Source organism: Carica papaya, chromosome 5 (genome assembly GCF_054855325.1).
Source record: "Carica papaya isolate Zhongbai chromosome 5, ASM5485532v1, whole genome shotgun sequence".
In the NCBI taxonomy this organism is placed as follows: Eukaryota; Viridiplantae; Streptophyta; class Magnoliopsida; order Brassicales; family Caricaceae; genus Carica; species Carica papaya.
In genome coordinates this window covers 12,696,682-12,722,924 of record NC_142313.1, presented here as the reverse complement: position 1 = coordinate 12,722,924, position 26,243 = coordinate 12,696,682, and the positions used below count along the sequence as shown (strand labels likewise).

The following is a 26,243-nucleotide window of genomic DNA, read 5'->3' as shown; positions in this document are numbered from 1 at the left end:
CTTTTAGTAGTTATGTAACAGTAAGGATTTAACTAGGAATATTTTTGAATGTCGAAACTCCATTAAAAATGAACTAAAATTGAGTCTATACTTTCAAGAACTGAAAGGTGACATCCTATAAACAACTAAATGAATTGAGTTCCATCATTCCCGCGATCATCGTATGGTTTTAGCACCAGAGTAGAAGAGCATTATGGGCAAGGAACAAGTACATTTGCATAAAATTTAATAGTAGCCACCACAAAATTGAAAAATATCACAAGTAAATCTTGGCTGCAAGTTTCCTAGAGATTACTCTGTACAAAGAAGATATCTCAGCTGAATGTATCACATGTTCAGCTTCACTGGATATTTCGCATTCTGCACTGAAAAATATATGTATCAGTAACATCACAGTGAAAGAACACTTCTAGCTCACAACAGAATTTTTTTGGTTTCTTAGTGCAGGAACCCTCAATGGTCTTCATTGCCCCCACCATGCCTATGTAATGGGTCATCCTCGTCAATCCCAGCACCATCTCTTCCATCACTATAATTAACCCACGGTAGAATTGACTCAAATAGAACAGCCAAAGGATTGCGATTTGCTATATCATGTGGTGGTGGTGGATGGCCCCGATCTACTGGATTAACAATTTGATCACCATTCTGGGCACCCTCCCTCATCCTCATATCAGCTATAAAATTTTGAAGGTTATCGGGTGGAAGAGTTGGCATTGAATCAGAAAAATCCTGAACCATCAAATGAGGATACCTAGCACAAAGCAAAAATAATTTGTCAATTCTTTTTATCTCAAAAAAAGAATTGTCAATTGAACTGCAGTTTGCATCTGCATAACTATCAAACTAATCACAGCAAACAATTCTGCTAAAATGATCTACAGAATTTATCTGAGGACAAAAACAGTAAGGGATCTACCTAACTTAATTATTTGATGGTACTTACTGGATTCATAAAATCTGAATCCAACCTCCACTCTATATCAAAAAGGGAGCGACATTACAACAAAATTGGCTAAGAGTATAAAGAATTTTAAGTACTTACTCATTTTTCTCTGAGGGAAAAGCCTCTTTTCTTACACAAGCCCAGTTCTTAGCATCACTTCCGTCGAGATCCAACATCTCAATAGCCAGTTGTGCACTGTTCTTAAGTAATTTTTGCAAATCAGGAAGTCTCCATATCATGTAACTCCTTTCTACATATATATTAATCAGGTGATCCAAGGATGGGATCCTCGTCTGATCTAAATGAAAAAAGGAGTGTTTTAGTATCTTTGTCCATGCCTGATCTTTTAAAGGTACTTTGGCAACCAGTTTCTTAAGAACTGAAGGGTGAAGCATCAGAGCCTGTTTCATCAAATCCGCTGAAGTAGCTTTTGTAGCATCCATATCAGAATCTTGTGAGGATTGCTCTTGTTCAAGATAAAACCGGCAAACAGCAAGTGAATACGAGAAATTTGGAAACAACCACAAGGAGTTATCATTTTTATACTCCTCAGAGAACCGCTCCAACCATGTATATTCGCCTGCTCTTAAAGCAAAGTAGTCAATGCAGAACAAGGCCCCCATGGAATCATCTACATCAAGTGAAAGCAATAGCTTGCAAACCTCTAGAGCAGATCTATGACAACCACGCCTGTCCATATTTTTCATGTGACTGAAAAGTGTTGTGAACAATGGCTTGTTTGTTTCATGGTGAAATTTTAATTGACAGTTACCCAGAAATGGAGTGAACATAGGATGCCATGCGCATTCCAATGCATATAAACACTTAGCTATAGCATCTGCTGACATTTGATGTTCACCCGCAAATCTAAAATAGTCTGCCATTGTTATAAGTGAATCCAAATGATAAGGATTATACAAGAGAACACTCGCTACACCATTCAAGTCATGAATTGCTTGTGCAGCTTGAAATGCTCTTTGGGCTCGACTATATGAAGATGAGTGCACGTATCTACATCAAACAAATAAGAAAAGGAAAGGGCACGTGTAAAGACATAAAAATAAAAATGACAAACAGGAAAATTTTATCAGAGACATTATGTTCTAGTGGTAAATTGAGTAGGAAATGAGCACATGAGAAAAGGGAGAAGCAAGAAAAGAGATCTACATGATATTACAAATGAGGTTCTTAATCATGCTTTTATTCAGAAGATGGGGATTGCTTAAGTTGTGAAATTAATAAAAAATTACCAAAAATTTAATGTCAAGACAATATTGTAATGGTTCATCAGCGGTCAAACCATCAGTCACTTGACCAATGGCAGCTCTAACACTTGGCAATTCTCAATTCTCATTTATCAATAATATCATGCAAGGAGAGCTGCATGTGCTTGCTGCAAATCTTGAGCATCATATATAATGGGTGAATGGTTAAGTTAATATACATAAAATCACTACCGATTCTTGGTTGGCCTTATTTCATCAGAAAAGCACTTATAATGGTGATTACTACCAGACAGAGCAGCTCATTATTCACACCAATCATTGTGATTGTGTGGCTAGTTTCATTAGAAAAGCACCAGTAGGAAAACAAGATCACAAGATACAAGCTGGCTTCTAGCACTTTCATGCAAAAGATTGAACTTGAGGCACAGTAGACAAAATCTCATTTACAAAACACAAGAATGTCCTCTTTGTTGTTTATGGAAAAGGCCAAATAGAAGGCTACTTACGGTAAGATCATTTAGTCATTGAACCAACTGCTACTTAATTGTGAGATTGAAATTCGCCACACAATCACTGACCAACACAACCAATACTTTAAAAAAATCACTACCATAATATCAGTTCAAATTACTTCTGATGTTCATATTGCTTCCAGTTAGCAAAAGCATTTATCACCAAAACCACCACCTATCATGCCATAAATATAAGTGACAAACAAAACCAACACCTTCATAAATCACTATCCAAACACAAATGCAATGTATGCCTGATCTACATATCGTTCTCCACAGTCACTGGCAACAACATATGCCATGGACAACTTACCTATATTACTTAGCAAATAAGAATACACGGTCTCTGACTAAGAAGAAACAGTGGCTCACTATACAGATTTTAATCTTATCTTAGTGCTCATAAATGGCAAACAGTAAATCCATCAATAAATGGAAAAAAAGATACTGCTAAACTTCAAACTGAAAACATTGACCTAATATCCAAGAAAGATAAGAAAAAAAAGACGGTAAACAAAAGAGTATGAAGTAACCTACTCAGAAATGTTGGTCAATTAATGAGTTATCATTACCTGAAGTGATGATAACCACCATCCTTGCTTTCTAGAAATTCCATTGAGAAAGATCCATCCCACCGAGGCCAGTGATCAGATGGATAGACTAAAATGGTTTTTCTAATATGATGGCAACCACGTCTTCCCCCACGTGCCTGTCTAGAACTCCCACTTTGATTGCTTTTCTCAAATGATTTCACCACTTTTGAACCAAATATTCTTCTTAGTTCATTTTCAACATTCAGATATTTAGGATCCACTTGTAATATGGGAGATGCACTTTGTTTGAGAAAGTTATCATGTACTTTTGCATTTTCTAATCTTATCTTTTCCAAACCAGGGTCAAGGATAGACAAGTTAACATCCAAAGAGAAATTTTCTAAAGCCGCATCCAATGGTGCTTCAATCTTATGTGCATTAGAAGAGGCACCTTCCTTGTTTTTCTTCATCTTCTTTTTCTTTGACTTCTGATTGGAGTTTGAAACTACATTGATGGTACTTTTTGAAAGAGACTGTACTTGTTTATCCTTGCTTCCAGTGGAAGTTGTATCAGTGAACGACGTTCCATTTCCCTGCAGCTAAACTAAACTATTAGTAAAAGATTGAATAACTGCTATCTCTGCCTCCACTGGCAATATTGTGCTTGGAGCTCAGTGAAAATAATAATTGTTATTAAATGTTAGATTTTGATGAATACATTTTAGAAAAATTCAAAATGGTGCATAATTCCTCATTCCTTATGGGCTTTCTATGCTAAAACGGTTTCAAGTTTAGCATTAAGAAATGAATTGAGAATCTTATACTCATTAATTGCTCTGCTTCATGGGCAGAACACATTGGCTATTTCCCTAAATCAAAGTACAAAATCATATTTTACCTTACACTAACATAAACAGAAGATGTCAATGAGGACAAGATTCCAATTCAATGATCAAGTTGCCAAGGTATTTCTGATGTATAATCCTCAAAAAGTTTTCTTTTTTTCAACAAAAAAGGTACAACAAAATGCTGAATTCCTTACACGTCTAAATGACACTCCATAATATATCTTAGACTAGAAGCACATAAGAGAGATTATGACGGGTAATTTTTTAAATCTTACAATCTTATCTATTTGAGTAAAATCTAGAGTCTTACAAACTCTAGATTCTATAGCAGCTGTGAATTAAGTTCCTTTACATTTCAGTTATCTCATTCCTCTTTCACGAAGCAGAAAAGGAAAGAAAAACCCATTACTGATGGAATGTAAAAGATTCAAAATCTAATAACAGCACGAGTCTCATGCGCACTACTATTACAATACCGGTGCTGTTGATTCAGACGAATTCTATTCTTATTAAACTTCTAAATTTTAGTTACTTGATATTTACAAGATGATCATAATTTACACATAATTATATCTACTTTACTCTTATATGTAAGTTCTGCAACTACAAATTTTAAATTCCCACCGAACGAAGAAATTACAAAAATACTTCATTTAACTCGGAATTCATTTCTGCAAAATTTCGACCACCATAACCTACAACCAAAGATTAAAAGCAGACCCACAACAACAGTGGATGAGGATAACAATCTCGAAGTCATAGCAAGGGGTGTTCCAATAGTCGTAATAAAAATTTTACTTGGACAAATAGCTTTAATTGGAAATGAAGCGAGTGGATGTTCAAGAAAAAAGAGAGATTTTCAGGGAATTAACTTTCGATATCCGTGTCAACAGTAAAAATTATCGTCACATGAACAAAAAAGAAATGCAAAGAATCAAATCATGGCTAGAATTAGGAGACCGACCTGGTTAGGCTCGGGGTCATCATCGTCGTCGTCGTCGTTGAGAAGGTCAAAGGGATTCTTAGAAGAACGACCACCGGAATCGAAAGAGTCGGATTCATCATCATCGAGCTGCTCCTCTTCTTGACGACGTTTTTCTTCTTGTTCTAACTGCTCCTGTTCTTTCAAAACTTTCTTCAACAATCTGGCAGACATTTACCTTTTTCTTGATTTTTCGGTTCACAAATTTTGATTATGAAATGGAGAGACAGCAAATTATAGTAAACCCTAGCTGATTCAACTGATTTATACGTATTTGAATATAGAGGTCTTGATTAGTGGAGATATGTAGTAATACAGAAAGGGCGAGTATTGAAACTGAAATATAATCCTTTCCAGATGCGTCACGAGAAGGGGGAACAGTCGGCTTATTTTTGTACTTATTTATTAAAAATGAATTGATTTTGACACTTCATTCTATTAATGGATATTGGGCTCGAAGGAACTGGTTCTGCACCCAAACCCACAAAAAAAAAAAAGAAACCAGAACGTGGCGTTTCATTAAACTCGCCCAAAGACAAGCATGTTGTATGCGCATATGTTGTGTCCGAGGTATCTCACATTTTCCAAAATCCTCATTCGTGCGATTGATTACAAGACCTCCTCTAATAAGGTTTTCCCTCTTGTGGTAGTTGGGTTTTGTGTCTCTTTGAATGAGTTGAGGTATTTTCTGACTTTTCTTCTCAATAGTAAAATTGTACAATAAAAATGTTAATTTGTTACATGGTATCAATGTGTTAGTTAGAACAGAAAATAAAAACTTGAATTAAATCACCAAAAATCCAAATCCTACAAACTTAAGCGAGATGATTTTAAATCTCTTAAACCTTAACAGTATGTTTTATATCAAAATAAATGAAAGCTTAAGTGCATTATTAGTCCCTCACTTGCTCGAGATGAATATCTATTATACATAGGTTACATTCATGAAACGCACGTTGAGGGTTAAAAACAAATTAGGATTTATAGATAGAATCTAATTTAGTATTAAGATTAATTATTGATTAGATGAAATTAGTTTGTTAATTATAATCTTTTTGATTAATTAGTTGTTGTAACTGTTTTTGTTTTCTTCTCTTTGCCATTGTACAAGCTGTATATATTCTTTTGTTGTCCATGAATACAATCAAAAAAATTAGAGTAATTTTGCTCCATCATTCTTTGTCTTCTCCTCCGTTCCTAACATGGTATCAGTATAACGACCACATAAATTAAAAACAAATGTATATATTTATTCTAAGTGCGGAAGTGAAATAAAATAGATTATGATTAATATCCCTTACACAATAATCAAAACGTATTAAAGATATGAAAAAATAAACTAATTAAAGAAAATACTATGAATGAATACTATAAGGAAAACTAATAAATCTTTAGGCTTCTATTCGCCGTCTTCCTACGGAACGGGCTCGGGAACCAAGTTCTCCTGATCTAAAATGGTTAAGTAAGGAATGAGCTACACTAACCCAATAAAGATATCACACTATCTCACTGTCACAGAAGTAAATGTTGGTAGAAAACAAAAACGACCAATGGAGCATAATTTATAACAAATTCATTTATCAATAATAAAACCCTTTACTGTCTACTTACCTCGGTGAGATTCATGAAAACAGCTTATGAAAACAATAACATTATAAATATCATAAGATCATGCACACTCTATAACATAACACATCTCATACTCTTGTATTTCAATCATCAAGTAACAAATTTCCTCTTTTATCAGCCTACTAATATCCATGGGGATCCATAGGAGTCCCTGCTACACGTGAACTATTCATCTTAATTCCAGGACTATCCCCATACCCTGTCCGGTATGAGCGCCAAAACCATAAACCTCAATAAACGTCCGGTATGAGGGTGAAGCGGGCCGTCCCCATACCCCGTCCGGTATGAGCGCCAAAACATTTAAAGTTTTCATACTCCGTCCGATATGAGAGACTCCGTTCCCATAGGGTTCCCTATGGACCCGCTCCGTCCACCATCTCCCAGGATATCTAGTGAGGCTGTCGAACTTATCCATTTATAAATTCACATACCCTTTTTATTTTTCTTAGTCTCAATTACCCAATCAACATGAATACGTAAACCAGTAACGTACACCAAACAAGGCAACACAACATTGGTTTCACAATAATTCAAACCATAATAGATTAAATAGTGATTCATGCATACGAAACCACAGAATAAACAATCAAATACTATATTGCACTTAGACTGTAGAATACATCAAACAAGAGCAGACCGACAAATACATCAGATTCGGGCCCCATTAGCAATCTTAATTAATTATACATATCTATTAATTCATAAAATATCGTTTTATCATTTATTAAGCTTTAATACCGTGATAGAAAATAGGATGATGGATCCTTACTTGTTTTGGAGTCTGAAATCGGGTTCTCACTGCGTCTACGGGCAGTCTTTAGATTCCCTGAATTTTTCTTCATAAATTAAAACACATTTCCGGTACCTGCACATGTCTCCAAAAACCCCAAATCAGACCCAGGGCCTATTCGGCCAACTTTGGAATTCCGGCATGACGGCTCCGCCGTGCTCCGGCGACGGTGCCGCCGCAAGCGACAGCAATCCACCTCAGGTTGGCCGTTTTCGACTAAATTCGGCCAAACTTGCATTGGTTCCTATGATAAAACACACATAAGGCCCTCGGTGGGCCGAAAAAACTCAAAAAACTGAGACTTACCGGTGGCAGAGCTCTCGGGTGCGGCGGCTCATCCGGTGCGAGTCGTGATTTGGTGTTTTACTCCGGTCAACCTATAGAGGAAAGGACAGTGGTCACAGTGGTATAAAAATTATATCGAATAGAAAACGGGAAGGGCCTCATCGGACACAAAAATTGAGAAAATCTGTGGCAGCGCCGCTGGGCTTCGGCGGCTTTTTTCGGCTAATTGATCGGTGATTTGGCTCCGATTTGGCCACAGGGGGGTTCAGCATCGAAATCCAAGCCAATGTAAAAAATTTTACCTCGTTTGGCGGTCGAAAAGTGCCCCGGTGCGGCGGCGGGTGGCGGCGGTCGGTTCCTCTAGTGGCTGGGCTGTCTTCTCCGGCGAGGGCTCTGGCGGCTAGGGTTTGGGGTTGGGTGTAGATGAGATTATTTATAACCCTCTCCTTTTAATCTAAGCCGTCCATCACGATTTAATCTAGACCGTCCGATCGCGATTAAATAGAAATGAATCTGGACCGTCCATCGCGATGCGATCTGGGCCGTTCGTGCGTGATTCAATCTAGGCCGTCTGCACGCGTGCAATCTGGGCCGTCCATGCGTGCGTTTGATCTGGGCCGTCTGTGCGAGCGGGAACGGATCTCAGTCGTCCGATCGCGCGCACACGGATCGTCCACGTGGCCCGTTCTACGTGGCCTTCCTGCGTCAGCGTCTCTGCCACGTGGCATGTCCTGGTTGGCCGGAGCTGCTGACTTGGCTGCTGACGTGGCTGCTAACGTGGCACAATTTTTCTAAATTATGTTTTAACCCCCGGTTTTCGATTTTCTTTTCAAAAACACCCCTAAAATCTAAATTTTCACCCATTTTTCTCAAAATCATTTTCAATTAAATCCAAAAAAATAATTTTATCCCTTTTTATCATTATTATTATTTTTATTTCTATTAAATTAAATTAAATTAAATTAAAACCACATAATTATTACCTAATAAATTATTTATTAAAATAAAATAAAATCAAAATAATTCCAATAATAATAAAATAAAAAAAATTTGGGTGTTACAACTCTCCCCCTTTAAAGAAATTTGGTCCCCCCAAATTTGCCTCTTACTATTGGTCGAACAAATGGGGATACTGGGCTCTAAAGTTTGATTCTAGCTCCTAGGTAGCCTCCCTTGGCGTGTGGTTCTGCCACACGACCTTTACAAATGATATTTCCCCGTTATAGAGTATTCTGCTCTTTCGGTTCGTGATACCGACTGGTACTTCCTCATAGGACAAGTCCTCTTGGAGTGGAAGCGGTTCATGAGCCAAAACATGAGAGGGGTTCGGGTTATACTTACGTAACATGGATACATGGAACACATTGTGGACCTTGGAGAGCTTTGGAGGCAGTACCAGTCTGTAGGTAGCAGTACCAATCCTGTCTAAGACTTCAAAAGGTCCAATAAATCGGGAGTTTAGTTTTCCCCTCCTGCGGAACCTACTAATTCTCTTGAAATGAGTGACCTTAAGGAACACCCAGTCGCATTTTTCAAATGCTAAATCTCTCCTCCGGGTGTCCGCATAACTCTTCTGTCTGCTCTAAGCAGTCCGAATGTTCTTTCTGATTTTAACTATTTTAGACGTGGTCTCCTCCACCAACTCTGGACCGAATAATTTTCTGTCGCCCACTTCTTCCCAACAAATCGGCGATCTGCATGGGCACCCATATAACACCTCATACGGAGCCATACCAATGCTCGCTTGGTAGCCATTGTTGTAGGGAAATTTTATCAGGGGTAGATGATCGTCCCAATGGCCCCCAGAGTCAAGGACACAAGCTCGGAGTATATCCTCAAGTGTACGAATTATCCTTTCTGATTGTCCATCAGTATGAGGATGGAAGGCAGTACTGAGAGATAACTTTGTTCCCATGGCCTGTTGAAAGCTACGTCAAAACCAAGAAGTGAACCTGGGATCCCTGTCGGATACCACTGTCACTGAAACTCCATGCAATCTGACTATTTTTCGGATATACATTATTGCCAACTTGTCCAAGGAATTGGTCATCCTAATGGTTAGGAAGTGGGAAGACTTGGTAAGCCAGTCAACAATTACCCAGATAGCATCATGTCCTTAACGTGCCTTGGGTAATCCCGTTACGAAGTCCATGGTGATATGTTCCCACTTTCACTCCGGGATCAGTAAAGGCTGAAGTAACCCACCTGGGCATTGATGCTCTGCCTTGACCTGCTGGTATACCAAGCATTTAGATACAAAGTCAGCTATGTCCCTCTTCATCCCATTCCACCAAAACTGGGGTCGCATGCTTTGGTACATTTTGGTACTTCCGGGATGCATGGCAAACTTCGAGCTATGGGACTCTGTCATGATGTTTCTCTTTAATTCACTGTCGTTTGGAACACACACCCTGTCCTGGAACCGGAGTAATCCATCGGCAGATATTCAGAATTCTGAACTCACTCCCTGTTCTGCATCATTCTTACGGGCTACTAGGGGAGGGTCGACTGACTGGGCTTCCCTTATTCTCTGTATTAACTCAAGCTGGACAGTCAGACGGCCCAAACATGCGACTCTCTTCAGGTTCTGAAGTCGAACCTGTTGTGTGGTCTCAATTTGCCTGCGTTCTGAAACCATCAAATGAGCTAAGATACCTGCACTTTTCCTGCTGAGAGTATCTGCCACCACATTGCCCTTACCCGGGTGATACAAGATATCACAATCATAGTCTTTAAGGAGTTCCATCCACCTTCTCTGACGCATGTTGAGATCCTTTTGAGTGAATATGTATTTCAAACTCTTATAATCGGTATAGATCTGAAAGGTCTCTCCGTATAAATAATGGCACCAGGTTTTCAGGGCGTGTATGATTGCGGCAAGTTCCAAGTCATGAGTGGGGTAATTCTTCTCATGATTCTTTAACTGTCTGAACCCATAGGCTATGACCTTCCCATGCTGCATCAGGACACAACTCAGGCCTAGATAGGAGGCATTACTATAAACTGTATATCCTCCCGATCCACTCGGTAAAGCCAGTACGGGTGCAGTGGTCAGCCGCTCCTTTAATTCTGAAAAACTTCTCTCACAGTTCTCATTCCACTCAAACTTGGAATTCTTCTTTATGAGTCGGGTTAGGGGAGCCACTAGACTAGAGAATCATTCGATGAACCTGTGGTAATAACCTGTCATTCCAAGGAAGCTACGAATTTTCTTAACTGATGTCAACTTCTCTCAACCAAATACCGCTTCAACCTTTTCGGGGTTCACTGATACTCATTCCTTCGATATGATGTGTCTTAGGAAGGCGGTCTCTCAAGCCAGAATCCACACTTACTCAACTTTGCATATAGCTTCTTTTTTCTGAGGACTTGCAAAACTTGGGCTAGATGGTGAGCATGCTCTTCTCTGCTTTTTGAGTAGACCAAGATGTCATCGATGAACACAATAACAAATTGATCTAAGAATTCTTTGAAGACCCTGTTCATCAGATCCATAAAGATAGCCGGGGCGTTGATTAGCCCAAATGACATGACTAGGAACTCATAGTGTCCGTACCTAGTTCGAAAGACCGTTTTGGGGATGTCTTCTGTTCTTATTTTCACCTGATGGTAACCTGATCGCAGGTCTATTTTGAAGAAGACCTACGCACCCTGCAGCTGATCGAAGAGGTAATCAATTCTGGGAAGGGGATATTTGTTCTTGATTGTGACCTTGTTCAATCCTCTGTAATCAATACACAGTCTCAACGTTCCATCTCCCTTTCTGGCAAAAGTGACTCCGGCACCCCAAGGAGACACACTGTATCTAATAAAACCATTGTCTTGCAATTCAGTGATTTGTTTCCTCAGCTCTTCTATCTCAACGCGACTCATGCGGTAAGGAGCAACCGAAATGGGCTGGGTGCTTGGTTGTAGGTCTATAGTGAACTCCAACTTCCCTGTCCACTGGCAGTCCGAGTAATTCGTCCGGAAACATATCTGAAAAGTCTCGGACTACCAGAATCCCTTGGATACAAATTTTCTTCTTGGACTTGCCTAGTTAGAGAAAATAACAAGGTTAAAGTACTTGAAAATTAAGGAAACTTGCCATCAAGGAATAAGTACCAAATGATTTTATTAATTTGTAAATGGCTCCTCATTAGGAGGATTAAATACAACCTTCTTGTTAAAGCAATCTATGGTGGCGTGATACGCCGCTAGCCAATCCATCCCTAAAATTATATCGAAATCCCCCGTGTCTAACCCTATTAGGTCTACACTCAGTTTCCTATTTGCTATCTCCACGGGACAAGCCCTGTAGACAATTTTCTCTAATAGTGTTTCACCCCCAACAGTAGACACAAATAACATTGAATCAAGTTTATCAGGTGATACATTAAGTTTGGATGCAAAAACATGTGAAACAAATGAATGCGATGCACCAGTGTCAAATAAAACATGAGCAATATGGTTACAGATAGTGTACATACCCTGTACCACGTCCAGGTCGGCATCGGCATCCTGCTGTGTGAGGTTGTAAACCCTACCCTGAAAAGGAGGTCTTCCTTGGTTCTGGTTCCTCGGGCACTCTCTCTCATAGTGCTGGGCACTACCACATATGTGACAGGTGTTGTTGAGGTGATAGCATGGTCAGTCCCCGTGATCCCTGTCACAGTGCTGATAGATCTTGCCACGTGCTGCCCCTGGAGCCTGAGGGGGAGCCCGGATTACCGGTTTGGGCCTCTTATTTTGTTGGACAGGCGCAGTAGGTGCTAGTCTGCGGGGTGGAGCTAAGGGTCTGTGACTCTTGCTGACTGAGAAAGGGTGTTGAAACTTCTCTCCACGATCTGCACCTTTGCCAAAACAGCTGAATATGTCTTGAGCTTTAGTACCAATAAGTGCTACTTGATCTCTAGGCGGAGGCCCCACTGGAATCTCATAGCCTTCCTGCCCTCATCTATTAATGTCTCAGGAGAGTATCGGTCCAGCTCTAAGAACTTACGAGCATATTCTGATACCGTCATGTTTCCTTGGACCAGCTGGACAAACTCCATCTCCTTTAGATGTTGGATGTGCTCGGGGAGGTACTCTACATGAAAGGCTGCTAAAAACTGCTTCCAAGTGACTAGTGTAGGCAGGGTGGTCTGCTTGAGCTCCCACCAACGACCTGCTTCCCCCACCAACATGGAGGAAGCAAGGGTAACCCTCTGCTTGGGAACCACTCCTAATGTCTTGAAAGCTTTCTCTATCTCTGCCAACCAGTATTGGGCATCTTCGAAAGAGGACTTCCCTGCAAAAGTGGAAGGGTTCAGTCTCCTGTACCTCTCTACGTAGCCTGAGTCAATCAGGGAAGGAGCTGGATCCCGTGGAAGAGGGACTAGGCCGGGCGGAGGATAGACTGGGGGGCTCTGTGGTGGCACCTGCTGATAAAATGGGGGCACTGGATTGTACTGTGGTGGTGCCAGACAGTACTGTGGCTGGGGCACCATATTATATTGCGGCGGTGGTGCCGGGGGGTACTGTGGAGGAGCAAGCTCGTGCTGGGGTGGCTCGGGATCCGCTCGCTGTAGCGGTGGCTCAACCTGTAGTAGTGGGGGATGGTCGAGTAACTCCCTTCTCTCCTCTCGGCCTTGCTGGGTAGCAATAATCCTTTCTAGCATCTCAAATATTCTGTCCACATCTTTCTGAAGCGAATCATCCCGAGCTGCTCGGTTTAGTGGGGGTCTTCCTCTCCTCATCTCTCTGCACCTGCATTTTACAAGGAAGGGTTGAGTAACGATTAATCGGTTGGTATTTCTCTAAATATTATTGTGTAAGGGACGAGTCTGAGGAATGCGGCTCTGATACCAACTGTAACGACCCCGAAAATTAAAAGGAAATGTATATATTTATTCTAAGTGCGGAACCGAAATAAAATAGATTATGATTAACATCTCTTATACAATAATTAAAACGTATTAAAGATATGAAAAAATAAACTAACTAAATGAAATACTATGAATGAATACTATAAGGAAAACTAATAAATCTTTATGTTTCTATTCGCTGTCTTCCTACGGAATGGGCTCGAGAACCAAGTCCTCCTGATCTGAAATGGTTAAGTAAAGAATGAGCTACACTAGCCCAGTAAAGATGTTACACTACCTCACTATCACAGATGTAAAGGTTGGTAGAAAACAAAAACGACCAATGGAGCATAATTTATAACAAATTCATTTATCAATAATAAAACCCTTTACTGTCCACTTACCTCGGTGAGATTCATGAAAACAACTTATGAAAACAATAACATTATAAACATCATAAGATCATGCACACTCTGTAACATAACACATCTCATACTCTTGTATTTCAATCATCAGGCAACAAATTTCTTCTTTTATCAGCCTACTAGTATCCATGGGGATCCATAGGGGTCCCCACTACACGTGAACCATTCATCTTAATTCCAGGGCTGTCCCCATACCCCATCCGGTATGAGCACCAAAACCATAAACCTCAATACCCCGCCCAGTATGAGGGTGAAGCGGGCCGTCCCCATACCCCGTCCGGTATGAGCGCCAAAACATTTAAAGTCGTCATACCCCGTCCGATATGAGAGACCCCGTTCCCGGTAGGGTTTCCTATGGATCCGGTCCGTCCACCATCTCCCAGGGTATCTAGTGAGGCTGTCGAACTTATCCATTTATAAATTCACATCCCCTTTTTCCCAAAATCATTTTCAATTAAATCTAAAAAATAATTTTACCCCTTTTTATCATTATTATTATTTTTATTTCTATTTAATTAAATTAAATTAAATTAAAACCACATAATTATTACCTAATAAATTAATTATTAAAATAAAATAAAATCAAAATAATTCCAATAATAATAAAATAAAATAAAAATTTGGGTGTTACAATCAGAGCATTTTTTTTTAATCGAACAAATTTTTTTTTCAGCTCAGTGATTGAGCTTCAAACTTTAATCTTCAATGGCTAGAGAGCAATCAGATGATTCCCAAAACCCCTTCTTTCTTCACAGTGCCGACCATCCTGGATTGATCTTGGTATCCAACCTCCTCAATGACAACAATTACAACACATGGGAGAGAGCAATCAGAATAGCTTTGAATGCCAAAAACAAATTGAGTTTCATAGATGGAACTTACGATCAACCGAGCAACACCGATTCCATTGCCGAAGCTTGGTCACGTCGACGAGTCCGACTAACTCCTTAAGGAACATTGGTTACGATGTAAGGACATCGTAGTCAAGTGGATTTAAAATGCATATGTCGTTTGATGTCAAGATCAATACCTTTTATGTAGAGATAATACATCATATATAAATTGATCTTGAGTAGAGACATATTCAATAAAATGCACCGATAATCTATAAGATAAAACAATCTATTATAAACCTCAAGCAAACCAAAATCCTGTGATTTCAAAATTTAAGGGTTTATTTTGATAAATTTCAGTGATGGTTTATTAATGTATAGTAATGCTAGTAATTGAATGGCAATAACACATGATTGTAATGACAAAATTTTTTTACGTTTGGATGATGGTATATTAATATATGTTAATAACATATTTTTGTTTGGATGATAAGATGGTATGGTTGTATTTTTAGCTAAATTACTAATTTACCTCTACATATTATATGTAATAGTAAATGGTATAAAATAAATATGTAAGGAAAAAAAATTATTTATCAATACAATTATATTTGTATTTAAATAAATAATTATTATACATAATCAAATTAAAATTTTATATTTAATAAAATAAATAATAATTATTTATATTATCATATTAATTTGATGAATTTTTAATTGTCAGAATATATATGGAATTAATTAAATTAGATGGGAGTATAATGAGAAATAAATAAAATTGTAACAGCCCCGAAAATTCAAAATAGAATATATATTAAAAATATCAAATGCGGAAGCGAAGTCAAAATTTGAATAACATCCCTTACACTAAAACCAAAAACGTGCTCACAAAATATAAAAGATCAAACTACCTAAAGGAAAAACTTGAAAGTAAAAGCTACAAATATGGCTATGGAGTCTTTAAGCGTCCCCTTCGTCGTCCTCCTGGGGAACTGGCTCGGGAATAAGGTCTTCCTGATCTGAAATGATTAAATAAGGAATGAGCTACACTAGCCCAGTAAAGACATCACGATATCTCACCGTCACGGAGGTAAAGGTGGGTAGAAAACACAAAAAGACCAATGGAGCATAATTTACAACAAAACCTTTTATCAATAATAAAACCTTTACCATTCACTTACCTCGGTGAAATTCATAAGTCAATATACGAAAACAATAACATCATCATCATCATGAAATCATATATATAATCTGTATAACGTAATACCTATAAAGCCTTTCGTAATACAATCGTTACACAACATATTTTTCCTCTTTTACCAGCCCACTAGTATCCATGGGGATCCATAGGGGTCCCGCTACCCGTTAACCCTTAACACTTGAAATCATATTCCAGGGCCGTCCCCATACCCCGTCCGGTATGGGCGCCAAAACTATAAACCTCATTACCCCGTCCGGTATGAGGGTGAAACGGGCCGTCCCCATACCCCGTCCGGTATGGGCGCCAAAACACATAAGATCTCCATACCCTGTCCGGTATGGGTGCCAAAACACATAAGATCTCCATACCCCGTCCGGTATGGGAGACCACAATCCCGGTAGGTTTTTCTACGGACCCGGTCCGTCCACCATCTCCCAGGATATCTAGTCAGGCTGACCACATTATACAATTACTCATTTACATAATCTTTCATTCTCTCTTTCCCTCAGTCAGCATTATCAATCCACATACAAACAAGCAAAACGATAATTTATGCCAAACAGACAACATACAGTATCAATATCCCAGTCATTCAATCCATAATCGATAAAACAGTAAAAATATGCACACGAAACTATAAAATGAAAACATCCAACCTCATGCTACATTTAAAACTGTAAAACATGCCAAATAACAGTTAACCGACAAACACACTAGACTCGGGCTCCATTAGCGACCTTAAGCAATTTCATACATTCATTGATTCATGAAATACCGTTTTATCATTTATTGAACTTTAAAACCGTGATAGGAAATAGGGTGAGGGGTCCTTACACGTTTCGGGGTCCGAACACGGCTTCACAGTGCGCCTACAGGCTGTCCCCAATTTTTCCTGAATTTTTCCCGGGGAACTGAAACGCACTATTGGTACCTGCACGTGTTCCAAAAAATCCCAAATTAGGCCCAGGGCCCCTTTCGGCCAATATCGCAACTCCGGCACGGCGGCGGTTCACCTCGGGTTGGCCGTTTTCGGCCGAATTCGGCCACACTCGCATTGGTTCCTGCGATAAAACAACCCTACGGCCCTCGGGGGGCCGAAAATTTACGGAAAACCGAAGCTTACCGGCGGCGGTGCTCTCGGGTGCGGTGGCTCTCTGGTGAAGTTCGTGTTTTGGTGATTCGGCTCCGATCAACCTGCAGAGAAAAGAATGGTGATCACGGTGATATAAAAATTGCATTAAACTGAGGCCGGGAAGGGCCTCATCGGAGGTAAAAACCGAGAAGGGGCGCGGCGGCGCCGCTGGCTTTCGGCTGTTTGGCCGGGATTTTGGCTTCGATTTGGCCACTCGGGAAATCAACGTGGAAAAACGAGTCGGGGGTATGAAATTTACCTCGATCGGCGGCGGGTGGCGGCGGCCGGCTTCTGGTTCGTTTTCTCCAGCGAGGGCAGGCGGCTAGGGTTTGGGGTCTGGTGTGGGGGTCTTATTTATACCCTTTTGCCTTTTGATCTCAGCCGTCCATTTTGATTAAATCTGGGCCATCCATGCGATTAAATCTGGGCCGTCCGTGCGCGCGATTGATCCGGGTCGTCCGATCGCGCGCACGCGGATCGCCAACGTGGCCTGTCCCCAGTCGACGTGGTTTTGCCACGTGGCAGGTCCTGGTTGGCCAGGACTGCTGACTGGGTCTACTGACGTGGCGCGCGCGTTGTTTTTTTTTTCCCCTCAATTTCCCGGGCGCTACAACTCTCCCCCCCTTAAAGAAATTTGGTCCCCAAATTTGCCTCGTTGCTCTTGATCGAACAGATGGGGATATTGGGCCCTAAATTCTGATTCCAGTTCCCAAGTAGCCTCCCTGGGCGTGTGGTTCTGCCACACGACTTTTACAAATGATATTTCCCGGTTGCGGAGTATTCTGCTCTCTCGGTCCGTGATACCGACCGGTACTTCTTCATAAGACAAGTCCTCTCGGAGTGGAAGCGGTTCATGAGCCAAGACATGAGAAGGGTCCGGGTTGTACTTACGTAGCATAGATACGTGAAACACATTATGAACCCGGGAGAGCTCAGGAGGCAGTGCAAGTCTGTAGGCAGTGGTACCAATCTTGTCTAAGATTTCAAAGGGTCCAATATATCTGGGGTTTAATTTTCCCCTCCTGCCGAACCTACTAATTCCCTTGAAGGGGGTGACTTTAAGAAACACCCGGTCGCCTTTCTCAAAGGCCAGGTCTCTCCTCTGGGTATCAGCATAACTCTTCTGCCTACTCTGAGCTGTCTGGATGTTCTTCTTGATCTTAACTATCTTGGACGTGGTTTCTTCTACCAAATCCGGACCAAACAATCTTCTATCGCCCACTTCCTCCCAACAGATCGGTGACCTGCACGGACGCCCGTATAGCGCCTCGTATGAGGCCATGCTAATGCTTGCTTGGTAACTGTTGTTGTAAGCAAACTCTATCAGGGGTAGGTGGTCGTCCCAATGGCCCCCGGAGTCAAGGACACAAGTTCGGAGCATATCCTCCAGCGTACGAATTGTCCTCTCTGATTGTCCATCGGTTTGGGGGTGGAAAGCAGTACTAAGAGACAACTTTGTTCCCATAGCTTGCTGGAAACTATTCTAAAACCGAGAAGTGAATCTGGGATCCCTGTCGGATACTACTATTACTGGAACTCCATGCAGTCTGACTTCCTCCCGGATATACATTCTTGCCAACTTGTCCAAATGATCAGTCATTCTGATGGCCAGGAAGTGGGAAGACTTAGTGAGTCGGTCAATAATTACCCATATAGCATCATGTCCCGATCGTGCCTTGGGTAGTCCCGATACGAAGTCCATGGTGATGTGTTCCCACTTCCGCTCTGGAATCGGTAAAGGCTGAAGTAACCCGCCCGGGCGTTGATGTTCTGCTTTGACCTGCTGACATACCAAGCACTTAGATACAAAGTCGGCTATATCTCTCTTCATCCTATTCCACCAGAACCGAGGTCGCATAGTTTGGTACATTTTCGTACTTCCTGGATGCATGGCGAACCTTGAACTATGGGACTCTGTCATGATGTCTCTTTTTAACTCACTGTCGTCTGGGACACACACTCTGTCTTTGAAACGAATCAATCCGTCGGCAGAGATCTGAAATTCTGAGCTCACTCCCTGTTCTGCATTCTTCTTGCGGGTTACTAGGGCGGGGTCGACTGACTGGGCTTCCTTTATTCTTTGGATTAACTCGGGTTGGACTGCTAGGTGGCCCAAACATGTGACTCTCTTCAGATCTCGCAGGCGAACCTACTGTGTAGCCCCAATGGACCTACATTCTGAAACCATCAGATGGGCTAGGGTGCTTGCACTTTTCCTGCTGAGGGCATCGGCCACTACGTTGCCCTTACCTGGATGGTATAGGATGTCACAATCATAGTCCTTGAGGAGTTCCATCCATCTTCTCTGACGCATGTTGAGATCCTTCTGAGTAAAGATATGCTTCAAACTCTTATGATCGGTGTAAATCTGAAAGGTCTCTCCATACAAATAATGGCGCCAGGTTTTCAAGGCGTGTATGATTGCGGCAAGCTCCAAGTCATGGGTAGGATAGTTCTTCTCATGATTCTTTAGCTGTCTAGACCCATATGCTATAACCTTTCCATGCTGCATTAGGACACAACCCAGGCCCAGATAGGAGGCATCACTATAAACTGTGTACCCTCCTGATCCACTCGGTAGAGTCAGCACTGGTGCAGTAGTCAGTTGCTTCTTCAACTCTGAAAAACTCCTTTCGCAGTTCTCATTCCATTCAAACCTTGCATTCTTCTTTGTGAGTCGGGTTAGAGGAGCTGCTAGACTAGAGAACCCTTCGACAAACCGGCGGTAATAACCTGCCATTCCTAGGAAACTGCGAATTTCCTTAACTGTTGTCAGCCTTTCCCAACCAAGTACCGCTTCAACCTTTTCGGGGTTCACCGACACCCCTTCCTTCGATATAACATGTCCTAGGAAGGCGGTTTGTTCGAGCCAAAATCCACACTTGCTCAACTTCGCATACAACTTCTTTTCCCTGAGTACCTGTAGGACTTGGGCAAGATGATGAACATGTTCTTCCCTACTTTTTGAGTAGACTAAGATATCATCGATGAACACGATGAAAAATTGATCCAAGAATTCTCTGAAGATTCTGTTCATTAGATCCATAAAGATGGCCGGGGCGTTGGTTAGCCCAAACGGCATAACCAGGAACTCATAGTGTCCGTACCTGGTTCGGAATGCCGTCTTGGGGATGTCTTCTGCTCTCACTTTTACCTGATGGTAACCTGATCGTAGATATATTTTAGAAAAGACCTGTGCACCCTGCAACCGATCGAAAAGGTCATCAATCCGGGGAAGAGGGTACTTGTTCTTAATTGTTACCTTGTTTATCCTTCTGTAATCAATGCACAGTCTCAACGTTCCATCCCCTTTCTTTGCAAAAGTAACCCCGGCACCCCATGGGGAAATGCTGTGTCTAATGAAGCCACTGTTTTGTAGCTCAGTGATTTGTTTCCTTAGTTCTTCCATCTCGATGCGGCTCATTCGGTAAGGAGCTACCGAGATGGGCTGGGTTCCTGGCTGTAAGTCTATGGTGAACTCGACCTCTCTGTCCCCTGGTAGACCGGGCAGTTCATCCGGGAATACATCTGGAAAGTCTCGGACTACTGGAATCTCTTGGATACAAACTTCTTTCTTGGGTTTACCTAGTTAGAGAAAATACAAAATTAAGACACTGGGAATTAAGAAAAAAAAGAATTTGCCATTAGGGAAAATCAGTACCGAATAATTTTATTAACTTGTAAATGGCTCATCGTTGGGAGGATTAAATACAATCTTTTTGTTAAAGCAGTCTATGGTGGCGTGATACGCCGCTAGCCAATCCATTCCTAGGATTACATCAAAATCCCCTGTGTCTAACCCTATCAGGTCTACCCTCAATTTCCTATCTGCTATCTCCACGGCACATGCCCTGTAGACAACCTCTCCTAGCAATGTCTCCCCCCCAGCGGTAGATACAAGCAATAATGAATCAAGTCTATCAGGTGATACACAAATTTTGGAAGCAAAAACATGTGAAATAAAAGAATGTGATGCACCAGTATCAAACAAAACATGAGCAATGTGGCCAGAGATAGTATACATACCATGTACCACGTCCGGGTCTGCGTCGGCATCCTTCTAGGTAAGGTTGTAAACTCTGCCCTGGATTGGAGGTCTCCCTTGATTCTGGTTCCTAGGGCACTCCCTCGCATAGTGCTGGGCACTGCCGCATATGCGACAGGTGTTGTTGAGGCGGTAGCAGGGTCGGTCCCCATGATTCCTGCCGCAGTACTGGCAGATCTTCCCACGTGCTGCCCCCGTAGCCTGAGGAGGGGCCTGGACGGCGGGTCTGGGCCTCTTACTAGGTTGGACAGGCATAGTAGGTGCTGGCCTGCGGAGATGGGCTGAGGGTCGGGAACTTCCCGCTAGCTGAGGGCGGGTGTCGAAGCTCCTTTCTATGATCTGCGCCTTTGCCAGGACTGCCGAATATGTCTCGAGCTCCATCACCAGTAAGTGCTGTCTGATCTCCGGGCGGAGACCCCACTGGAATTTTCTGGCCTTCCGGCCCTCATCCAACAATGTCTCCGGGGCATGTCAGCCCAGCTCCAGGAACTTACGGGCATACTCCGACACTGTCATATTTTCCTAGACCAATTGAGCAAATTCCATTTCTTTTAGATGTTGGATGTGTTTAGGGAGATACTCCGCATGGAAGGCCGCTAGGAACTGCTCCCAAGTAACTGGTGCAGGCAGGGTGGCCCGCTTGAGCTCCCACCAGCGTACTGCTTCCCCTACCAGCATGTAGGAGGCAATGGCAGCCCTCTGCTCAGGAACTACTCCCAAGGTCTCGAAAGCTCTCTCAGTCTCTGCCAGCCAGTATTGGGCCTCTTCGAAAGAGGATCCCCCTGAAAAAGTAGAAGGATTCAGTCTTCTGTACCTCTCTATGAAGCCGGGGTCGATCAAGGAAGGAGCGGGGTCCCGAGGTAGAGGGACTGGGGCCGGCTGAGGGTGAACTGGGGGACCCTGTGGTGGCGCCTGCTGATGTGGTGGGGGCACTGGAATGTGCTGCGGCGGCACCTGTTGGTACTGTGGCTGTGGTACCGGGTCGTACCGCGGCTGTGGTGTCGGGTGGTACTGTGGAGGAACAGGCTCTTGCCGGGGTGGCTCGGGATCAGCCTGCTGTAGCGGGGGCTCAACCTGCGCTAGCGGAGGAGGTCCCAGTAACTCTCTTCTCTCCTCTTGCCTTCGCTGGGCAGCTGCGAGAGCCTCCACCATCTCGAATAGTCTATCTAAATCCTCCCGAAGTGAATTATCTGGGGCCGCTCGGTTTAGTGGGGGCCTTCCTCTCCTCATTCCCGTGTACCTGCATTCACAAGGAATGATTGAGTAACGATATATCGGTGAGTATTTTTCTAAGGCACTATTGTGTAAGGGATGGGTCCGAGGAAATGCAGCTCTAATACCAACTGTAACAGCCCCGAAAATTCAAAATAGAATGTATATTAAAAATATCAAATGCGGAAGCGAAGTCAAAATTTGAATAACATCCCTTACACTAAAACCAAAAACGTGCTCACAAAATATAAAAGATCAAACTACCTAAAGGAAAAACTTGAAAGTAAAAGCTACAAATATGGCTATGGAGTCTTTAAGCGTCCCCTTCGTCGTCCTCCTGGGGAACTGGCTCGGGAATAAGGTCTTCCTGATCTGAAATGATTAAATAAGGAATGAGCTACACTAGCCCAGTAAAGACATCACGATATCTCACCGTCACGGAGGTAAAGGTGGGTAGAAAACACAAAAAGACCAATGGAGCATAATTTACAACAAAACCTTTTATCAATAATAAAACCTTTACCATTCACTTACCTCGGTGAAATTCATAAGTCAATATACGAAAACAATAACATCATCATCATCATGAAATCATATATATAAACTGTATAACGTAATACCTATCAAGCCTTTCGTAATATAATCGTTACACAACATATTTTTTCTCTTTTACCAGCCCACTAGTATCCATGGGGATCCATAGGGGTCCCGCTACCCGTTAATCCTTAACACTTGAAATCATATTCCAGGGTCATCCCCATACCCCGTCCGGTATGGGTGCCAAAACTATAAACCTCATTACCCCGTCCGGTATGAGGGTGAAACGGGCCGTCCCCATACCCCGTCCGGTATGGGCGCCAAAACACATAAGATCTCCATACCCCGTCCGGTATGGGAGACCACAATCCCGGTAGGTTTCCCTACGGACCCGGTCCGTCCACCATCTCCTAGGATATCTAGTCAGGCTGACCACATTATACAATTACTCATTTACATAATCTTTCATTCTCTCTTTCCCCCAGTCAGCATTATCAATCCACATACAAACAAGCAAAACGATAATTTATGCCAAACAGACAACATACAGTATCAATATCCCAGTCATTCAATCCATAATCGATAAAACAGTAAAAATATGCACACGAAACTATAAAATGAAAACATCCAACCTCATGCTACATTTAAAATTGTAAAACAGGCCAAATAACAGTTAACCGACAAACACACTAGACTCGGGCTCCATTAGCGACCTTAAGCAATTTCACACATTCGTTGATTCATGAAATACCGTTTTATCATTTATTGAACTTTAAAACCGTGATAGGAAATAGGGTGAGGGGTCCTTACACGTTTCGGGGTCCGAACACGGCTTCATAGTGCGCCTACAGGCTGTCCCCAATTTTTCCTGAATTTTTCCCGGGGAACTGAAACGCACTATTGGTACCTGCACGTGTTCCAAAAAATCCCAAATTAGGCCCAGGGCCCCTTTCGGCCAATATCGCAACTCCGGCACAGCGGCTCCGCCGTGCTCCGGCGACGCCGCCGCCGCTTGCGGGGGCGGTTCACCTCGGGTTAGCCGTTTTCGGTCGAATTCGGCCACACTCGCATTGGTTCCTGCGATAAAACAACCCTACGGCCCTCGGGGGGCCGAAAATTTACGGAAAACCGAAGCTTACCGGCGGCGGTGCTCTCGGGTGCGGTGGCTCTCCGGTGAAGTTCGTGTTTTGGTGATTCGGCTCCGATCAACCTGTAGAGAAAAGAATGGTGATCACGGTGATATAAAAATTGCATTAAACGGAGGCCGGGAAGGGCCTCATCGGAGGCAAAAATCGAGAAGGGGCGCGACGGCGCCGCTGGCTTTCGGTTGTTTGGCCAGGATTTTGGCTCCGATTTGGCCACTGGGGAAATCAGCGTGGAAAAACGAGTCAGGGGTATGAAATTTACCTCGATCGGCGGTCGGAAATCCCTCCGGTGCGGCGGCGGGTGGCGGTTGCCGGCTTCTGGTTCGTCTTCTCCAGCGAGGGTAGGCGGCTAGGGTTTGGGGTCTGGTGTGGGGGTCTTATTTATACCCTTTTGCCTTTTGATCTCAGCCGTCCATTTTGATTAAATCTGGGCCGTCCGTGCGATTAAATCTGGGCCGTCCGTGCGATTAAGTCTGGGCCGTCCGTGTGCGCGATTGATCTGGGCCGTCCGATCGCGTGCACGCGGATCGCCAACGTGGCCCGTCCCCGGTCGATGTGGTTTTGTCACGTGGCAGGTCCTGGTTGGCCAGGACTGCTGACTGGGTCTGCTGACGTGGCTGCTGACGTGGCGCACACATTTTTTTTTTCCCCCTCAATTTCCCGGGCGCTACAAAAATACCCACCAATTTGATGGTTTAAAAATTTATCCCAAAATTTGTCAGTCAAATACCATATGTTACTATTAAAAGTTGAAACAAACACGATTTTTTCATACCTGTAAAATACCATACATTAAAATTCTACCATTTACCATGATGCATACAGAGGGTAAGAGTTTGATTGATGAACTTGTGAATTATAAACTTATACATAATAGTAACAGTGGAGGTTTGATAGCTATTACTAAATACCAAGAAAGGAATTTTATGTGAAATTTCTTATGGCCCTGAATGAGTTTTACAAGAGAATAAAACCCAAATATTAATGAAGAAACCACTTCTTAACCTAAATGAGGCATTCTCCACCTTATAGTAGGAGGAAAAAACATAAAAAAATCTTTGTAAACTCTAACAAATAAGATTTTTGTTAGGAATATAATTGTTATATTCAAGATCCAATTATTCGTATAATATATTAAATATATTTTTATTTTATAATTTATTCTAATATAAGACAATAGTATTTTTATTATTATATTTATTATCTTGTTATTTAATTTATATAATAAATTATTTGATTAAACTTAGAGACTTTACATCAAGATTAAAATCTTAATAATAAAAATAAAATCTTTTGTTATTTAATCTAAAATATTTTTGGTCGTTATATCATAAAAATATGAAATTCATGATCTAATAAAATTAATATGCATATGTTGATCTTTATAAGATAAAAATTAATTGATCTTATTAACTAAATCACATATATAAATGATGCATATGAAGATATGATCATTGAATCAACTCAATTTAAAATTCGTAATAGTTAATATTATTTTAACTATCAATGAAATATTCTTGTAAAATGATAAAATATAAGAATTTTTTTTACTTGAAATCATCATAGTAACTAACAAGTCATTTATTATATTTTGATTCTAAACATATAATCATAGAATTATAGTTGAAAGGATATTTAATGTAATTAAATACTCGTAAAATTAATGATTGATCAATACAGAATTTGTCAACTTTACTAATAAGTTTAACTTCTATATTATCATTTATTATAATGACTATATTAAGATATTGGCTAGAGCAATTAACGAAAGAAGAAAAGAATTTTTTATGTCATTCATTAATTATTATAATTCACATAAAATATATTAGTTATCTATTAGATTTAACAGTTAGACCATATCGTTATAATTGACATAAAATAGTGTTTTAACTTTTGTTAAATAAATTAATTACTTTAATTATTTAATAATTACATCAAAAAATTTTATTTAATTAAATAAATAAATTTTTAATTTAAATAAAATATTATTATATTTTTTGTTAGTACATATAATGTAACGGCCCCGGAAATTTAGAATGAAATATGTGTATTAAAAATGTCAAATGCGGAAGCGTAATAAAAATTTTGATTAACATCTCTTACACAAAAACAAAAAACGTGCTCAAAATATAAAAGA

At 41.3% G+C, this 26,243-nt stretch overlaps 1 protein-coding gene across 2 annotated transcripts; it reads right to left on the bottom strand.

Moving 5' to 3' along the window:
• Window positions 1–41: 41 nt before the first annotated feature.
• On the bottom strand, window positions 42–5,471 carry LOC110813860 (transcription factor-like protein). Of its 2 annotated transcripts, none has more exons than XM_088220238.1 (4): window positions 5,030–5,471; window positions 3,257–3,816; window positions 1,046–1,957; window positions 42–754 (listed from the first exon to the last, which is right to left on the bottom strand). In XM_088220238.1, exons 1-4 carry the CDS (start codon window positions 5,219–5,221, stop codon window positions 454–456), a joined length of 1,965 nt encoding a protein of 654 aa, XP_088076364.1. In that variant the 5' UTR covers window positions 5,222–5,471; the 3' UTR covers window positions 42–453. The 2 variants fall into 2 exon arrangements, with proteins under 2 accessions (XP_088076364.1, XP_088076365.1); XM_088220239.1 differs by having other exon boundaries at window positions 3,257–3,810; window positions 5,030–5,466.
• Between the last annotated feature and the right edge of the window lie 20,772 nt (window positions 5,472–26,243).